The 20,111-nt window shown below is 44.7% G+C and overlaps 2 protein-coding genes across 2 annotated transcripts in view; one reads left to right on the forward strand and one right to left on the reverse strand.

Moving 5' to 3' along the window:
* NCAPD3 (non-SMC condensin II complex subunit D3) overlaps positions 1–1,915 on the forward strand; it is a 28,884-nt gene extending 26,969 nt beyond the window's left edge. The window contains exons 33-34 of the mRNA XM_075280057.1: positions 774–909; positions 1,700–1,915. Of these exons, the coding sequence (XP_075136158.1) occupies positions 774–909; positions 1,700–1,799 (236 nt within the window). The 3' untranslated portion in view covers positions 1,800–1,915. The remainder of the gene's footprint in view (positions 1–773; positions 910–1,699) is intronic.
* Positions 1,916–5,581: 3,666 nt separating this feature from the next.
* Positions 5,582–20,111, reverse strand: part of DDX25 (DEAD-box helicase 25) — a 36,125-nt gene continuing 21,595 nt past the window's right edge. Inside the window, 2 exon segments of the mRNA XM_075278547.1 lie at positions 5,582–5,643; positions 10,480–10,668. Coding sequence (XP_075134648.1) covers positions 5,582–5,643; positions 10,480–10,668 — 251 coding nt within the window.

The raw sequence follows: 20,111 nt of genomic DNA on the forward strand, positions 1-20,111 counted from the left end.
CCTCATGTGCGCAAGGCAATGCATGCACGTCATCAGTTTAGGTTTCCTATCACGTGAATGTCCTGTTTCTATTCCTCAATGATAAATGGCATTCCCCAATTGTGGATCATGGCAGTTAATGGGTTAAATAAAACCTATGAGTTAATAAATCCAGGTAATGCAGAGTTGTAAACACACCACAATCAGATATGACAAAGCCCAACTCTCAAACTAACTAGAATGTATGCATTTCCAAAATGTCTTATTTTATATTTAGAGGTTGTGTGTGCCATCTGGTGGACAACAGATGAAATTACCCAATGTGATGTGGTCTGCTAAAAGTGATTACCTTAGAAATATGAACCAGATATAAGTGCTGATAAATTACATTACTATGTCACTGCAGTTCTACAGAGAAATATACGTTTATTATTCGCTATAAAAAATATGTAAGGGTAGGTTCATAGTACAGTTATTGTCCATTGCTCTCATCCATAATAGGGCAAATGACTGATGCAGATGGAGTTCCTTCCATCTAGTGTCAGTCTGTATTCAACCTCATGTTAATAATAATATTATGTTTTGTTGAATATGTAGTGTGTGGTTTGGGGTTTTTTTGTTCGTTTTAATTAGAATCAATGGGGGCTATGTCCGATTCTGTCCCTCTACTACCATTAACGCCCATTGTTCTCATCCTATGACAGATGAGAACAGACGTTTAGAACAGGCAGTTTTGATCTTACCCTGTCTACAGTGAACCCAGTTCAATTCAATGTCCATTTTATATATTGCAGAAACTATTTACAATGTGACTTTTGGAGCCGGAGTGAGTTACATTAGTGCAAACCAGACACCGACCTCAGGAAGAAGTCTAAACGTGTCACATGAACGAGAGAAAGACGTTCTGTGTATTATGTCTCCAGATGCGCCGTGAGTACTGGGGCTGAACAATATTTATCCCATTCTATTGCTTGACTGTAAAATTTTCAGCTCCAAAACAGTTTGTGTTCTGGATCCTTTCAAAAACCCTAAACTTGGTAATCTCCTTATTAGTAGAAGTTAGTCTCAATTTGAAGGTTTAGTTATACTTGAGAATACAGGCGCAAACAACCTTTTGGGCAATATTTCTGTTTTCTTTCTCTGAAAATCCATGTTTTTCTTTCCCTTGTTTCTCTACTATGCTGAAATCTGTATTCTACTTTCATTAGGAGTGCAGGCTTCTTGTATGATGCAGGGAAGCTGTGGGGGGGTGTCAGTTATATCTGACATTATAAACCATAGCCCAGATCTTTCATATATCAGAAGCAGAGAGTCTCATCTTTCAAAGATCGTAAAATTTCTAAAATACTTGCCGGTTGAAAACAGTTTATACCTGGTAAGATCTTTGGATGCGATACAGCTAGAATACTAGAATCTCATCTTTTATTTGACACCCTGCATTATACAAGAGGCCATACTCCTAGTGAAAACAGTGTATAGCTCAGTACAAAAACCAGGCAAGTAATAAAGTAGCACAGGCTTTTACAGAAAGAAGTCAAAATGTATTAAAGTATATTACAAGATTTACAAAAATCAAGAAAATCAAACGTTTATTCACACTTTAAGCCAATGTATCATGATCACATTGACCACTTACTGATTCTAATATATTAAAGGGGAATTTATTCCTCCTGGATCTGGAATATATTTGGTCATATATATGTGTTTCTTTTTTCGCTAGAGCGCCACAACCAAGACAGTGGAAAGTAGAGTCTCCAGTCCAAAGGAGAAGTAACCGGCGGCAGCCGTCAGGCCGAGCTCCTCTTAAGCCAGCCAACTAGATGGAGAGGTGCGAGGGCTTTGGCTGGTGTACCAAGAACAATCACATTTTCTGTACATACTTACTTGTATGACGCTGCCAAATTCTTTGTATAATTTTGCACTTGTCCTGTAAACCATGTTGAACTTTAATTTTCCCTCATTTTATATGTGTATATATTCAGAGGTATAGTCACTTTATATGCTATCTGCTTATTAAAAGGCCCTTATGTGCATCGCGGTGTGTGCTCGGCTCCTATTGATGCTTTACATTGTGTCCCCATTGTACAGTTTGGTTAAATTGCAGCTTCAGCCGTCTATGGGCATATTTAGTCATTGGAGTTTTAAAACCAGAACCAAACATAGGCATAAAGACTCAAATGGCTGCAAATGGTATTTTTGTGTTTCCTTCTCATATTCAGTATCATTTCCACCACTCAAATGACAGTAAACACCAAATTCATAGTGAGGAATGGCCTTACCATGAATAAAGTGCTCCCTGTACTAGCAGCGGAAACCATCAAGACCAGTGGACAATACACCAGTATTTAATCTTCCCCAGTATATTGCATGTGTGAAAATCTATTCTATGCAAGTCAAGAGAAATACAGCTATATTATGGCTCTGTGAATCCAGGCTAATGCACAAGATCTGTATATTTCATAAGTAGTAATGGCCAGAGCCTAAAGTGGGAAGCTACACTAAAAGTATAATGCAAAGATTTGCACCTCTGTTTTAGTTTACAGATACTAATCCAGAATACTGCACTATGTTGGAGGTGTACATCTTAGATTGTTGGCCACAACCATGGTGAGGGTGAATGATGTAAGGATCAGGCCAAACACTTTTATTCAGAAGAGATAAGGAGTCACTGGAATGACTGGCAGCAACTTACATCTCTTCCATGTATACCGCATACAGTAGTTTCTGGTAGAAGTGATATTTCTACATGAAGAGTAGCAGAAAAACACTGCATCACCCTGACAAAGGCAACGTTCCTAAAAATATCGAGCTAAATTGGTGAAGTCCTTCATTCATTGGAATAAAAGGGGTAAATTTTGACCCTTACTTAAAGAGGACCTTTCATCAGATTAGGCACAGGCAGTTCTATATACTATAGACCAGCGGTTCTCAACCTGTGGGTCATGACCCCGGCGGGGGTTGAACGACCAAAACACAGGGGTCGCCACATACCTCCCAACCGTCCCGGTCGGTGGGAGGTATGTCCCGGCTTCAACTGATCGGCACCCGGAGGACGCTGATGAGTTGAAAACACAGGCGATTACAGCAGGAGCTGTCACAGCCAGCTCCTGCTTTAACGCTGTGCTGCGGCTTCTGTATATGTAGCCGCGATGTTTGTCTGTGAGGCTGGTCTTAAGATAGCATCTATAGATACGGAGAGCCTGTACACAAAGGTGCCTCATGGATAAAGCCTGGAAGCCATCAACAGTTCTGACGGGTGCTAGAAAAAGTTATTATTTTATTGGCTTTGTATTTTATGCAAGCAGGTTTATCTTAACCAATGTTATTGTTTTCAGTGGAAAATAATACATCCAAGTAGATGGTACAGTGATGGGAACGGCAGTGGCATGCACATACATCTATTTTTCGCAGATTTAAGACACGATATGTACCGTATGTACAGGTTGTGTTATGTGGATGACAGAATGGCCAACAATTCAAATATGTTGCATTCCTGAATGAGATCAATAAGATGAATATGTACTTCAATTCCAAAATAGGCGATACCTATCTTAGGCACAATAGACACCTCCTGTATTTCGATTTACATTATAACAGCTTTCATCCCACTTATGTTAAGAGCGTGGTAATACACGACCAATTTGTCAAGCCGAAAAGTATTAGGCATTAAAAGTTCTTAGAACCGGCAGAGGATCTAAAAAAATAATGACTATTAATGAGGACATAGCCAAAGCAAGTAAATGAGTATATGAGTAATTGCACTAATATCTCTTCCCCCAGGGCACGTAACGGGAAAGCTAACAGTGCACTGAATTCATCTCACTGTTAGCTTTCTAGCGGTACATAAAACCGCATGTGGCCGAGGACTTTTTATGGTTTGGGGCACACGCAGTTTTATATACCGCTAGAAAGCCGCAGTGCGCTGAATTCAGCACACTGTCGGCTTTCCCGATCTGTGCCCCAGCTGAAGAGCTATCGGTCCCGATACCGTAGCTCTTCACAGTCAGAAGGGCGTTCCTGACAGTCTGTCAGGAATGCCCTTCCTCACAGCAGCCCCTATAGTGCTGTACAGTGTGAGCGGGAAGGAACTCCTCCCTCCCCTCTTGATACTACTTGTCTATGGATGAGTACTGGGGGAGGCCTTCAGTTAGGAACGCTCTTCTGATGGTGAAGAGATATGGTACCGGCCCCAATAGCTTTTCACTTGGGGCACAAATCGTGAAAGCTGACAGTGTGCTGAATTCAGCCCACTGCAGCTTTCTAGCGCATGTGCCCCAACTGATGAAAGGTCCTCTTTAAGAGATCTCTCTCCATATCACCCCTAACTGAGTAAGGGGCCCGTACCCTACCCATACTTTTCTTTAAGGTTGCTGTCCATACCACCAATAAGTTATACATGTTATGTAGAGATCTCCCTTAATAAAATATAGGGAAATGTAATATTTAAATATGCATTTTGTGTTCTCTTATGAGCCATCCAACTGTCCCAACCCTGCTCCTCCCTGCCACCAACCCCCCCTCCCGACCCCATATTCTGCCAGACCACAGAAAAATTGGCCTACATGAAAGTGGTCCTTGGTAAAAAAAAAAAAAAAAAAGGTTGGGAGACTACTGCTGTTATACAGTATACTTTGCTGAAACCTCGAGTATGATATGATCAAAACTATCCAGAGACTTAAGAGGACCTTTCCCCAAGTATAAAATTCTAAGTGTCATACATCCTGCGAATGCCACTGTGTCCTCGATCATATTTGGCTTTTTTTTTTTTTTTTTTTAGTTAAAGCAAAATTCTTCTGGGGATCAGCCACAAGCACATGGTTTATGTCACTTTCTCCTCTGACACACATACATTTTTTTTTACTTTGCCATAGATCTCCCTCACTTCTTTATGTTTGAGACATAACCATTTAGTCAGTATCTGTAATATTTGTTTAATAAAATATCAAATCACAAAAAAACTTAAAGTTTCTTTCCAGAAAACACAGAATAGATTTACCTATTTAATAACAAAAACTGTGCAGGATATCTGAAAATATCTGTCCAACTGGGACATAAAGAGAACAAAGACGAACATATCCTAAAACCAAATAAAACCCACAGGAGACATGTCTAACAGGGGACCTCTTCTACTGCTCCCACAGAGGATATATAAAAATAAATTTGTGGCCAAAGAAAATCCTTTATTGCCCCTGCCCATTTTGGTGCATACCATAGAAATAATGCAGACATTCCATGTGTATTCTTCTTTTTCTCTAGAACAGTTCTTTAATGGACACCTCATGTGCATTTCTTTCCCAATAATACTAGTAATGGAGCATGTGTCCCAGGCCTAAGGACAAATCCCCATGATTGGCGAGATCCCCCCACCCAGTGTAAATTTTATTCATACAAAAGTGACATTTACAAAGTAAGTGCGGAAAAAAACATACATATAGATATATATTTTGAAGTGACAAAAAAATAAAAGTGCACAAAAACAACAAAACTAGTGCAACAATCCTCTTCTCAGTGCAGAGCTCCCCTAATGTCTCAAGCTTTTTGGGGTTTTTATTTTTAAAGTTAACACCAGCAGCTTTGTAAGACGTCAACAAAGAAAATAAACTCAGTCACACAATCTTTCCATTTCATCTATATCTCCTGTATCCAACCTCAAGATCTTTGTACCTAAAACAGAAAAAATAAAAGAAAATTGATACAAACGATGAATGGTCAGCCATGTAATACATGAACAGGCTGGGAGCTGGAATTTCTTATATGAAGTCCATAAGCTTTATGAGAGAAAATGTTCAAGTGTAATCTAACAGGAGTTCTCCAGGAAGTTAAAATTTTTTATTCCTCCAGGGTTTAATTCTTCCCAGGAGTTCCAGGCAGGAGCCTGGTGCTGGTTCTGATCAGTTGAGTCGGGATCGCAAACAGTCCAGAACCCTTAGGTACAGCGGTTTAAAACCCTAGAGGAAGTGTTCACACATTACAGCAACTATCTTGGTAGTTTTAAAGAAGTACCGTATATACTCGAGTCAATAAGTTTTCCTAGTTTTTTTGTGGTAAAATTAGGGGCCTCGGCTTATATTCGGGTCGGCTTATACTCGAGTATATACGGTATTTTTGTTCATAGGGACAATATTCTAATATTTATACTCTTGTCCATACCAAACAGTTGTAGAGTAGATATATTCTTGTACATATATAAGTAGTTATGACCTTGTTGATAGGGGATGTATATTCCTCACTACATGGAGTGGTATTACAGTACTTCTATATTCTAATCTGTAAGGAAATGACAGCAGTTATATATGCTTGGCATAGAAGGCAGTAGAATAGTAATTATTGGGTTTTTGTACTCACCGTTAACTTTCTCGTTGTATTCATTGGGGAACACAGTATAATTATAGGGCTGGACACTAGGAAACGAAGTGTTGGCTTTGCCAAAGTGGGCTATAACTTCCAGTGTGTGGAGAGGGCAATACATTTTGTACCAACAGCGACAGGAGAAAAAGCTCAAAGCAAGCATGAATAGGTCCTGAGCCCAGGAGAATCCAATGACAACAGTCAAGAACAGAAAAAGCAGAGTGCAAGATCTGTATTCCCCAATGAATACAACAAGAAAGGGGTTTTACAGCATGTCCAATTTTTGGTTTTATACTATTTGGGGAAACAGTACCATGGGATGTCATAAATCAGTCTCAAAGGGCCGGAAGGAGGAGGCAAGAGGTCCTGAAGGGTGGACAGGGCCAGGAGCAGGCCAATAAGGTAGCCAAGATGGGACAGAGGTCAAAGAATCTAAAATAGGGAGGCACCCTTGGGGAGGTATGTGCAGCATATACTGGGGCATTGAGCAATCACCAACACTAACCCAACCCGGTAAGGAGAGGTCCAGAGGCAAAAAAAAACAACTTTACAGTAACAGTGGGCCAACAATTCAGCTGGGAGAAGATGTGGACGGAGAGGACTGAAATGTATCCCGAGCCTGGAAAAGCCAATCAAACAACAGACCTCAACCAGACTAGAAAGAAGGCACATGGCATAGGGAGGCCCACAAGATTAGGAGGAAAGACGAAGCCCGTGGGACTAACCAATCCCAGCTAATTGATTGTAAAGGTCCACTGTCCAGGAGTGAGTGGTCCTGAATGGATCACTCAAGAACAGGGACAAGACATCCTGCCAGAAAGAAAGAATGAATGAGGGAGCCCCCAACGCACCTGTAATTAGTGAGATCTCGAGGTTATATGTCAGAAGACCCCTCAGTGGGGACACAGAACTGAGGTTGCCCTCTCAAATCACCATCAAGTGACGGGAAAGCCAAGATTCTTGTCAGAAAGCTCTTATCCATGAGAAAAGCAGACAAACGGAGGACAAAGGGAACGTCATTCAGAATAGGTAGAATGCCTACTCAGTATCAGAATGCCAGGCATGCCCGGGGAAGGCAGCTGGAACAGGTCCTACTAAGACAGGAGGGTCTGCTGAACTAGGAGTCCGGCATTGGATTGCCAGACTAAGTTCTACAGAAAACAGAACACCCTTCTAGGGACTGACCAGAATAGGAGCACTACACACAGCAAAGGGGAAGTGTAACGTAAGGAGGGATTGTATTCAAGAGAAGCCCACAAAATGCAAGGGTTCTAGCTGGAGACTACCAGGAGGCCACAAGGAAGCGGATCTTTCCACAACACAGCAAGATGCTGGGGATCTCTGAGTAAGAGACATAAGCAGATCTATTCAGATGAAGAACTGCTGCAATTGCCTGTCCATACCACCTAAATGTTACTCGAGAAGGACAAGAGTAGGTGAGGAAGCCAATAAAAGGGGTTCACAAGACCAGTGGTCTAACCCCTAAGCTAAGGTCAGGCAGTAGTATGTCACGAAGGACAAAAACCTGAGATGACAAGGTACTGGAAAGCTCTCCACAGTAGTCTAGACAGCCAGGAGGTATCAGGAACTGATGGCACACTTCTAACAGGCAGCCTAATGAATATACAGCATTACCGAGCAAGAAGAGTAAAGGGGGGCCCTTTCACTAATATGCTTATTCTTGTTGTTTCTTTTCTCTGTCCCGTCTTGTTCACACATGGCTCTAAGTGTCAGACCAGAAATGCCTGGAGGTTGCAAGTTAGACATACATCCATACACCATTCTAGCACTCTGTGCCAACTCAGGCATGGATTAGTATTGTGCATAAGATCTCTCAGAATGTTACATTGGCACAGTGCACTGTAAGAGAGCGCTCACACTACATTCAGTGTCCGACAGGTAGTGTCCGCTGCTAATGGCCGTTAAAAATCTTGCACGGACATTAGCAGCGAACACTAGCTGTGTCCGTGACATTTTTCATTAATTTAAATGGCGATCGGGTGCATTGTTTTACACTCCGCGCCTGTCCTTAAGTGTCCGTTCCTAAAGATGTCCGATTTTTCATGTGGACAGCAAAATCCGACATGTAGGTTTTTTCTGTCATCTTGAAAAGTCGGACATCTTTGGGAACGGACAGTTAAGGACAGGCACAGCGTGCAAAAGAACGCACCCGATCTCCATTTAAATGAATGAAAAATGTCACGGACACAGCTAATGTCCGATGCTAATGTCCGTGCGAGATTTTGAAAAGACATTAGCAGCGGACACCGACGGTAGTGTGAACGCCCCCTAACAGGAACTAAAAAAGGAGCACACAGCCATGCTTCCTGTAAAAGACACAAAAAGGCATTGGCAGAGGTTTTTTTTTTTTTAAATAAGACCTTAAAGGGGCTTTATGACTGGGAAAAGTCATTTTTAACTAATCACATGCTTGCATAGCCTTTACAAATGCTATTGCACACTTACCTTTAGTATGTAAATTGCCTCAGTGGTTTCTGAACAAGTCAGTTTTCATTCATATGCTAATGAGCTTCCAGCCAGCAGGAAGTTCCCAGCAGCACTCGTCCCTGCTATTATCTCCTATGTTCTTAATGCTATGCAAGGATGTGATTAGTTAAAAGAGCCCCTTTAAAAAGTGTTACCCAGATAAAATCTGCCCCCACCTCCAAACAGCGGACTTTCTAGGTGTTACTGTTCGCAAAGGGGGAGCTTAACAAGCTCCCAAAAAAGGTCAGTGCCTGTTGTGAGGGAAGATAGCCACCACAAGAAGGGACAGAAGACTCATACAGAGGTAGTCCCATACAGCCTGCATGAAATCCTGCATGGCAGGAAGGCAGGGACTGAGTCAGAGGGGCCCCCAGGGAACCAGGCTAATTTTTCTTCACCAGAAGTCTTTTTGTGAGGAAGTGGCCAAGAGAGGGGCAAAATGGACACACAACTGTATGCAGTCCCTCCAGAGAACTACACCTTGCCCTAGCCATATGTTAAATCAATCTCCTCGAGAGGGCAGAACTCCACCCCCATAGCCAACCCCCTAAAAAGCCTCGTGTGCACAGGTCAGAGTGGTAAGTGGAAGCCTACTCTGACCCTGTAAAAAGCCCACTCCTGCTCTGACAGAGGTGAAAGAGAAACTCCCATAGAGGAAGCCAAAAAGTGGCACTTCTCTACAGTGAAAGGGCAAATATGGCCTAGGCCCAGCAGATGCCTGGGACTAAATTAGTTCAGCCATACTGCAGCAGGGAAGACCCTGGTGTCAAAGTTACTTCAGAAAGAGGAAGGGGTGTGAAGGGCCTAGCAGCTTCACTGGCATTGGAGAGGAGCCCAGAGACATCCCTGAAGTGACACAGTATAGACATCTACTAAGGGAGCATGACTGGGACCAACATGAATGAATGCTGTGCCGAAGAAGAAGTGGCTACTTGGAGGGGCCTGTACTGCATAAGGCTGTGTACTTGGAGGGAAGATGGGGCCACTGGAGATAGGGCCTGGCAAGGAGGGGATCCAGGAAATGAAGTTCACTCAGCCATCCAATGTCTTCAGCTGCTTGCAGGGCCACCGCCTTGGTAAACTCACACTCAAAGTGAGATTACCGGCAGTCCAACTGCAGGCAATTATGGAACTGGGAAGGGGGAGGTTACAATTAACATGAGGCATATAATGAGCAGCCCCTGTAACCTGAAGGAATAAAATAAGAAAATAATAAAAAGCAGAAGACCTGTAAGCAGGACATGTCTGCCTCCTATGGGCACTAAGCTAAAACGGATTAACTTCCTTTCTGTAGAGAGGGTACAGCCCACTTGGGCAGAGCCAACACTTTCTTATTTCCTAGCGTCATCCTTATAGTTACAGCACTCATACCAATGGTATTTTGTCCCCAATGATATAAAGAGGAGGTCTCAACATACAAGAGAGAAGTAGTGGCAGTAGTAATTTATTTTTATCCAGAGGGGGCACTGTTAATATGGCAATGTTTTAAGTAATATTCTTGCTCTGGGATAACTTATTGCAAATCTTTGCCTGCAACCTTTTCTAAACCACAAAAAAAATTGAGTATCTCCCTTTGAGACAGTCATACATATTCATATGAAACATGACACTATATTGACCGCTTACATTTAGCTGAACTGTATAGCTACAGGGGCGGCTACTTACCAAAATGTTCTTCAAGGTCACGCAGTACGTGCATAAAACATTTCTCCACAAGATTGATCGCCACACCTTTCTTACCGAACCTGCCAGTGCGCCCGATACGATGCAAATAAGTCTCATAGTCTGTCAGGCCTTCTATAGTCACAGGCAAGTCAAAGTTGACAACAATTGACACTTGCTCAACATCAATTCCTGAAGAAGGTAAACCAATAAAAGGGTGTTATTTATCCAAACGAGATAATAAAAATATGTGCTTCAACTCCTAGTAAACCTTTCCCAAGCACTTTTCAGAGAGTGGCGAGTAATGGAAAGTGGCTTGTGGAAATATTTGGCACTTTCTGAGAGCAGTACACTCAAATAGGTTTGATAAATTCCCTCGAGTAACCTCTGCCAAATAGGGAGTCCAAGCAAGGTACAGTAATTCAAGGTAGGTGGTGTACTTAGAGTTTTTATATCCAATTGTGAAATCTTATAAATATCAGAAGTATGCTACATAGCTTATTCATATACAAGCTAAATCGGCACACGGCTGTTTTAGGGTTCTTTGCTCTCATCAGTATAGAGCAGGCTCTGGTTTAAGGTGCCTGGCTCAGGACAAGTACCATTTCTCATTTAAGAGACGTAGCTGGCGTTTGGAGACTTATGTTCAGTCTATGCACCAGGTAAAAGTATGCAGATTAGTTCCACATCTCATTACCTGTAATACAAGCTAAAATAGAAACCTCACCAAAAGGAAGCGGGTCCATCTGCAGAAAGCAGCTGTGTACCACCCCTCTTTCCATGTAATAAAGCAAAACTCCTGACACAGTTCTTTGTACATGGCATGAATGTCAGGAAAAAAAAAAATTAAATAAAAAGTTAATTAGTACTAGAGATGAGCGAACAGTGTTCTATCGAACACATGTTCGATCGGATATCAGGCTGTTCGATGTGTTCGATTCGAACATCACGTGGCAAACTCCAAAAAAATTTGATTCCCCTCCCACCTTCCCTGGCGCTTTTTTTGCACCAATAACAGCGCAGGGGAGGTGGGACAGGAACTACGACACCGTAGGCATCGAAAAAAATCGGAAAAAGTCATTGGCTGCCGAAATCAGGTGACCTCCATTTTAGACGAATAGTGGATTTCAAATCCGGGTCATATGAGAATGTGAACTTTGTGACTAAGAGACAGGGATAGCTGTACAGGCAGGGATAGCTAGGGATAATCTTTATTTAGGTAGGAATGTTATTAAAAATAACTTTTTGGGGCTCTATCGGGTGTGTAATTGTGATTTTTGTGACAAACTTTTTCCAATAGGAATGCATTGGACAGCGCTGATTGGCCAGAGTACGGAACTCGACCAATCAGCGCTAGCTCTGCTGGAGGAGGCGGAGTCTAAGATCGCTCCACACCAGTCTCCATTCAGGTCCGACCTTAGACTCCGCCTCCTCCGGCAGAGCCAGCGCTGATTGGCCGAAGGCTGGCCAATGCATTCCTATTGGTAGCAGTGCTGAGCCAGTTCTGCTCAACTACACCGTGGGCCGGTCAGCCCATCAGATATAGCAGAGCCGAGTGTGTGATGTAGCAGAGCCGAGTGTGGATATAGGAATCCATATCCACACTCGACTCTGCTACATCACACACTCGGCTCTGCTATATCAGATGGGCTGACCGGCACATCAGATGTAGCAGAGCCGAGTGTGCACACTCGGTTCTGCTACATCTGATGTAGCAGAGCCGAGTGTGCACACTCGGCTCTGCTATATCAGATGGGCTGACCGGCACACAGTGTAGTTGAGCAGAACTGGCTCAGCACTGCTACCAATAGGAATGCATTGGCCAGCCTTCGGCCAATCAGCGCTGGCTCTGCCGGAGGAGGCGGAGTCTAAGGTCGGACCTGAATGGAGACTGGTGTGGAGCGATCTTAGACTCCGCCTCCTCCAGCAGAGCCAGCGCTGATTGGTCGAATTCCGTACTCTGGCCAATCAGCGCTGGCCAATGCATTTCTATGGGGAAAAGTTAGCTTGCGAAAATCGCAAGCTGACAGGGATTTCCATGAACTAAAGTGACTTTTATGCCCCCTGACATGCTTCCCCTGCTGTCCCAGTGTCATTCCAGGGTGTTGGTATCATTTCCTGGGGTGTCATAGTGGACTTGGTGACCCTCCAGACACGGATTTGGGTTTCCCCCTTAACGAGTATATGTTCCCCATAGACTATAATGGGGTTCGAAAACCGTTCGAACACTCGAACAGTGAGCGGCTGTTCGAATCGAATTTCGAACCTCGAACATTTTAGTGTTCGCTCATCTCTAATTAGTACCAGTAAAAACTGCAACTTGCCCCATGTAAAGAAAAAAAAAAAAGCTCCATCAAAACCGTAAAATAGTTGTAAACTTTACAATAATGTGACATAAGGCAAATCGCTTCTCTTTATAATAATAATAAAAAAAAAAAATTAAGAAAACCAATGTAATTCTGCTATTGCTGTAATTGGAATGACTCACTGTAAAAAGTTGCCATGCCATTTTTAATGCAATATTAACGCTGTAAAAACAGAATGCAAGATAATGACAGAATTGTAAGTTTTCATATAGAACTTCAAAAAAATGTTTTAAAAAGCTAATCATAAACAATATATGTACCCTAAAACAGTGGCAACTGAAAGTATATTTCATATAGCCCTCACATGGTTATGTCGAAAGGAAAAATTTAAAAATAAATAAACGTTAGGAATTTTGGAATGTAGAGAATACTTACCAAGCCTTGCTGTGCTCAGGGAACGAGTCCACCCCCCTTCCTGTCTTCTGGTAGTGGGCAGAATAAATGGGAGAGGGTTGGAGGGGCTAGTAATGGGCAGGACCGCTAGTCAGTGAGGGTTGGAGGGGCTAGGTTTAACCAGACAGAGTTTAGTAATGGAGTGAGGGGGCTGAGTGAGAGGAAGTTAGTGAAGCAGCTTACACAGGAATCTGCACAGCAGGAAGCTACAGCTTGTAAACAAACACAGAGGATGCAGCAGCAACCAGAGACACGCAGAAGTCACTCCACTAACTGCTAAAGGTATATGGGTGTATTTATTAACCCATCACTAGCACCAACAGACCATTATTTAAAAAAATAAATAAATAATAAAAAAAAGATTTTCTGCCCGGAAAACCCCTTTAACTGTGGATTAGAGATGAGCGAACAGTGTTCTATCGAACTCATGTTCGATCGGATATTAGGCTGTTCGGCATGTTCGAATCGAATCGAACACCGCGTGGTAAAGTGCGCCATTACTCGATTCCCCTCCCACCTTCCCTGGCGCCTTTTTTGCTCCAATAACAGCGCAGGGTAGGTGGGACAGGAACTACGACACCGGTGACGTTGAAAAAAGTAGGCAAAACCCATTGGCTGCCGAAAACATGTGACCTCTAATTTAAAAGAACAGCGCCGCCCAGGTTCGCGTCATTCTGAGCTTGCAATTCACCGAGGACGGAGGTTTCCGTCCAGCTAGCTAGGGCTTAGATTCTGGGTAGGCAGGGACAGGCTAGGATAGGAAGGAGAAGACAACCACAACAGCTCTTGTAAGAGCTAAATTCCAGGGAGAAGCTTGTCAGTGTAACGTGGCACTGACGGGCTCAATCGCCGCAACCCAGCTTTCCCAGGATCCTGAATGGAATACACTGTCAGTGTATTCCCGTATACCCGATATATACCCCGATACCCGTTCCAACGGTGTGCCCCCCCACCTTCACCCCAGAAATACCCTGCAAGTCCCCTAGCAATAGAATTGGGGCTATATACACCCACAATTTTTACTACTGGTATACAGTGCCATTGTCTGACTGGGAATTCAAAGAATATATTGGGGTTATAAATACCCTCATTTCTTGCTACTGCCATATAGTGCCAGTGTCTGACTGGGAATTCAAAGAATATATTGGGGTTACGTGCACCCACAATTTTTACTACTGGTATACAGTGCCATTGTCTGACTGGGAATTCAAAGAATATATTGGGAATACAAATACCCTCATTTCTTGCTACTGCCATATAGTGCCAGTTTCTGACTGGTAATTCAAAGAATATATTGGGGTTACGTGCACCCACAATTTTTACTACTGGTATACAGTGCCATTGTCTGACTGGGAATTCAAAGAATATATTGGGAATACAAATACCCTCATTTCTTGCTACTGCCATATAGTGCCAGTGTCTGACTGGGAATTCAAAGAATATATTGGGGTTACGTGCACCCACAATTTTTACTACTGGTATACAGTGCCATTGTCTGACTGGGAATTCAAAGAATATATTGGGGTTATAAATACCCTCATTTCTTGCTACTGCCATATAGTGCCAGTTTCTGACTGGTAATTCAAAGAATATATTGTGGTTACGTGCACCCACAATTTTTACTACTGGTATACAGTGCCATTGTCTGACTGGGAATTCAAAGAATATATTGGGAATACAAATACCCTCATTTCTTGCTACTGCCATATAGTGCCAGTTTCTGACTGGTAATTCAAAGAATATATTGGGGTTACGTGCACCCACAATTTTTACTACTGGTATACAGTGCCATTGTCTGACTGGGAATTCAAAGAATATATTGGGAATACAAATACCCTCATTTCTTGCTACTGCCATATAGTGCCAGTTTCTGACTGGTAATTCAAAGAATATATTGGGGTTACGTGCACCCACAATTTTTACTACTGGTATACAGTGCCATTGTCTGACTGGGAATTCAAAGAATATATTGGGAATACAAATACCCTCATTTCTTGCTACTGCCATATAGTGCCAGTGTCTGACTGGGAATTCAAAGAATATATTGGGGTTACGTGCACCCACAATTTTTACTACTGGTATACAGTGCCATTGTCTGACTGGGAATTCAAAGAATATATTGGGAATACAAATACCCTCATTTCTTGCTACTGCCATATAGTGCCAGTGTCTGACTGGGAATTCAAAGAAAATATTGGGGTTACGTGTACCCACAATTTTTACTACTGGTATACAGTGCCATTGTCTGACTGGGAATTCAAAGAATATATTGGGGTTATAAATACCCTCATTTCTTGCTACTGCCATATAGTGCCAGTTTCTGACTGGTAATTCAAAGAATATATTGTGGTTACGTGCACCCACAATTTTTACTACTGGTATACAGTGCCATTGTCTGACTGGGAATTCAAAGAATATATTGGGAATACAAATACCCTCATTTCTTGCTACTGCCATATAGTGCCAGTTTCTGACTGGTAATTCAAAGAATATATTGGGGTTACGTGCACCCACAATTTTTACTACTGGTATACAGTGCCATTGTCTGACTGGGAATTCAAAGAATATATTGTGGTTACGTGCACCCACAATTTTTACTACTGGTATACAGTGCCATTGTCTGACTGGGAATTCAAAGAATATATTGGGAATACAAATACCCTCATTTCTTGCTACTGCCATATAGTGCCAGTTTCTGACTGGTAATTCAAAGAATATATTGGGGTTACGTGCACCCACAATTTTTACTACTGGTATACAGTGCCATTGTCTGACTGGGAATTCAAAGAATATATTGTGGTTACGTGCACCCACAATTTTTACTACTGGTATACAGTGCCATTGTCTGACTGGGAATTCAAAGAATATATTGGGAATACAAATACCCTCATTTCTTGCTACTGCCATATAGTGCCAGTTTCTGACTGGTAATTCAAAGAATATATTGGGGTTACGTGCACCCACAATTTTTACTACTGGTATACAGTGCCATTGTCTGACTGGGAATTCAAAGACTATATTGGGAATACAAATACCCTCATTTCTTGCTACTGCCATATAGTGCCAGTGTCTGACTGGGAATTCAAAGAATATATTGGGGTTACGTGCACCCACAATTTTTACTACTGGTATACAGTGCCAATTTCTAACTAGGAATTCAAAATGCGCAAGGCTCCCGGAAAGGGACGTGGACGAGGCCGTGGGCGAGGTCGGGGGAATGGTTCTGGGGAGCAAGGTAGCAGTGAAGCCACAGGGCGTCCCGTGCCTACTCCTGTGGGGCAGCAAGCATTGCGCCACTCCACAGTGCCAGGGTTGCTTGCCACATTAACTAAACTGCAGGGTACAAACCTTAGTAGGCCCGAGAACCAGGAACAGGTCTTGCAATGGCTGTCAGAGAACGCTTACAGCACATTGTCCAGCAGCCAGTCAGACTCTGCCTCCTCTCCTCCTATTACCCAACAGTCTTGTCTTCCTTCCTCCCAAAATTCCGAAGCTTTACAGAACAATAACCCAAACTGTCCCTGCTCCCCAGAGCTGTTCTCCGCTCCTTTCATTGTCCCTCAACCTGCCTCTCCACGTCACGATTCCACGAACCTAACAGAGGAGCATCTGTGTCCAGATGCTCAAACACTAGAGTCTCCTCCATCTCCGTTCGATTTGGTGGTGGATGACCAGCAACCCACCCTCATCGACGATGATGTGACGCAGTTGCCGTCAGGGCATCCAGTTGACCGGCGCATTGTGCGGGAGGAGGAGATGAGACAGGAGTTGGAAGAGGAAGTGGTGGATGATGAGGACACTGACCCGACCTGGACAGGGGGGATGTCAAGCGGGGAAAGTAGTGTGGATGTTGAGGCAGGTGCAGCACCAAAAAGGGTAGCTAGAGGCAGAGGTCAGCAGCTTAGGCGAAGCCAGGCCACACCCGGAATCTCCCAAGATGTTCCAGTTCGTACCCAGCCCCGAAAAACTCCCACCTCGAGGGCACGTTTCTCGAAGGTGTGGAGTTTTTTCAAGGAATGCGCCGAGGACAGATATAGTGTTGTCTGCACAATTTGCCTCTCGAAATTGATTAGGGGCTCTGAGAAGAGCAACCTGTCCACCACTTCAATGCGCCGTCATTTGGAATCTAAGCACTGGAATCAGTGGCAGGCAGCAACGGCAGGACAAAGGCCGCCTGCCGTTCACGCCACTGCCACTGCCTCTGCCTCTGCCACTGCCACTGCTGACTGTGCTGGCGATGCACTCCAGAGGACGAGCCAGGACACCACTTCATCTGCCTCCGCCACTTTGTTGACTTCTACCTCATCCTCCCCTGGTCCTGTCTTATCTCCTTCTCCTGCACCATCAAAGGCACCATCAGGCGTTTCTTTACAACAACCCACCATCTCTCAGACATTGGAGCGGCGGCAGAAATACACTGCTAACCACCCACACGCGCAAGCCTTGAACGCCAACATCGCTAAACTGCTGGCCCAGGAGATGTTGGCGTTCCGGCTTGTTGAAACTCCCGCCTTCCTGGACCTGATGGCAACTGCGGCACCTCGCTATGCCGTCCCTAGCCGTCACTACTTCTCCCGGTGTGCCGTCCCCGCCTTGCACCAGCACGTGTCACTCAACATCAGGCGGGCCCTTAGTTCCGCGCTTTGCACAAAGGTCCACTTGACCACCGACGCGTGGACAAGTGCATGCGGACAGGGACGCTACATTTCACTGACGGCACACTGGGTGAATGTAGTTGAGGCTGGGACTGCTTCCCAAACTGGCCCGGTGTACCTCGTCTCCCCGCCTAACATTCCTGGCAGGGACACGAGAAGAACACCCCCCTCCTCCTCCTCCTCTACCGCCTCCTCCTCCGCCACCGCCTCCTCCTCCGCCTCCTCCTCCGCTGTTAGATTGACCCCAGCTACGAGTTGGAAACGTTGCAGCACTGGCGTTGGTAGACGTCAGCAGGCTGTGCTGAAGCTGATCAGCTTGGGGGACAGACAGCACACTGCCTCCGAGGTGAGGGATGCCCTCCTCGATGAGACGGCAATATGGTTTGAGCCGCTGCACCTGGGCCCAGGCATGGTCGTTTGTGATAACGGCCGGAACCTGGTAGCAGCTCTGGAGCTTGCCGGACTCCAACATGTTCCATGCCTGGCCCACGTCTTCAACCTAGTGGTGCAACGTTTCCTAAAGAGCTACCCCAATGTTCCAGAGCTACTGGTGAAAGTGCGGCGCATGTGCGCCCACTTTCGCAAGTCGACAGTAGCCGCTGCTAGCTTAAAATCTCTGCAGCAACGCCTGCATGTGCCACAACACCGGCTTTTGTGCGACGTCCCCACACGCTGGAACTCAACGTTTCAGATGTTGAATAGAGTGGTTGAGCAGCAGAGACCTTTGATGGAATACCAGCTACAAAACCCTAGGGTGCCACAAAGTCAGCTGCCTCAGTTTCACATCCATGAGTGGCCATGGATGAGAGACCTTTGTGACATCCTACGGGTCTTTGAGGAGTCCACAAGGAGGGTGAGCTCTGAGGATGCGATGGTGAGCCTTACAATCCCGCTCTTGTGTGTTCTGAGAGAATCCCTGATTGACATCAGGGATAACTCAGATCACACAGAGGAGTTAGGGATAGCATCCGATCCGTCACAGCTGGAGAGTAGGTCCACACATCTGTCCGCTTCACTGCGTTTAATGGAGGAGGAGGAGGAGGAGGAGGAGGAGGAGGAGGAGGAGGAGGAGGAAGAAGAGTTGTCCGATGATGTGATGGTGATACAGGAGGCTTCCGGGCAACTTCGAATCGTCCCATTGTTGCAGCGCGGATGGGTAGACATGGAGGATGAGGAGGAAATGGAGATTGAACTTTCCGGTGGGGCCAGAGGAGTCATGCCAACTAACACTGTGGCAGACATGGCTGAGTTCATGTTGGGGTGCTTTACAACCGACAAGCGTATTGTCAAAATCATGGAGGACAACCAGTACTGGATCTTTGCTATCCTTGACCCCCGGTATAAAAACAACATCTCGTCTTTTATTCCGGTAGAGGGGAGGGCCAATCGCATCAATGCTTGCCACAGGCAATTGGTGCAGAATATGATGGAGATGTTTCCAGCATGTGACGTTGGCGGCAGGGAGGGCAGTTCCTCCAGTAGGCAACCAAGTTCTCACCGGTCCACACAAACGAGGGGCACACTGTCTAAGGTCTGGGACACCTTGATGGCACCCCCTCGCCAAAGTGCCGCCACGGAGGGTCCTAGTGTCACCAGGCGTGAGAAGTATAGGCGCATGTTGCGGGAATACCTTTCCGACCACAGCCCTGTCCTCTCCGACCCCTCTGCGCCCTACACGTATTGGGTGTCGAAGTTGGACCTGTGGCTTGAACTTGCCCTATATGCCTTGGAGGTGCTGTCCTGTCCTGCCGCCAGCGTCCTATCTGAGAGGGTGTTCAGTGCAGCCGGTGGCATCATCACTGACAAGCGCACCCGTCTGTCAGCTGAGAGTGCCGACCGGCTCACTTTGATAAAAATGAACCACCACTGGGTAGAGCCGTCATTTTTGTGCCCACCTGTGTAAAGCACCCCAACATGAAACTCCATGTCTGTACTCAACCTCTCCAATTCCTCCGCATCCTCATACTCATCCACCATAAGCGTTGCACAATTCTGCTAATACTAGGCTCCCTCCACCCTGATTTCCCCCAACTCTGCTGGTTAGAGGCTCCCTCCACCCTCATTTCCACCAACTCTGCTGGTTAGAGGCTCCCTCCACCATGAATTTGCCCAAACTGGGCTGTTTAGAGGCTCCCTCCACCATGAATTGGTCCAAACTGGGGTTTTTAGAGGCTCCCTCCACCATGAATTGGTCCAAACTGGGCTGTTTAGCGGCTCCCTC

The sequence above is a fragment of the Leptodactylus fuscus genome, chromosome 6 (assembly GCF_031893055.1).
Source record: "Leptodactylus fuscus isolate aLepFus1 chromosome 6, aLepFus1.hap2, whole genome shotgun sequence".
Classification (NCBI taxonomy): domain Eukaryota; kingdom Metazoa; phylum Chordata; class Amphibia; order Anura; family Leptodactylidae; genus Leptodactylus; species Leptodactylus fuscus.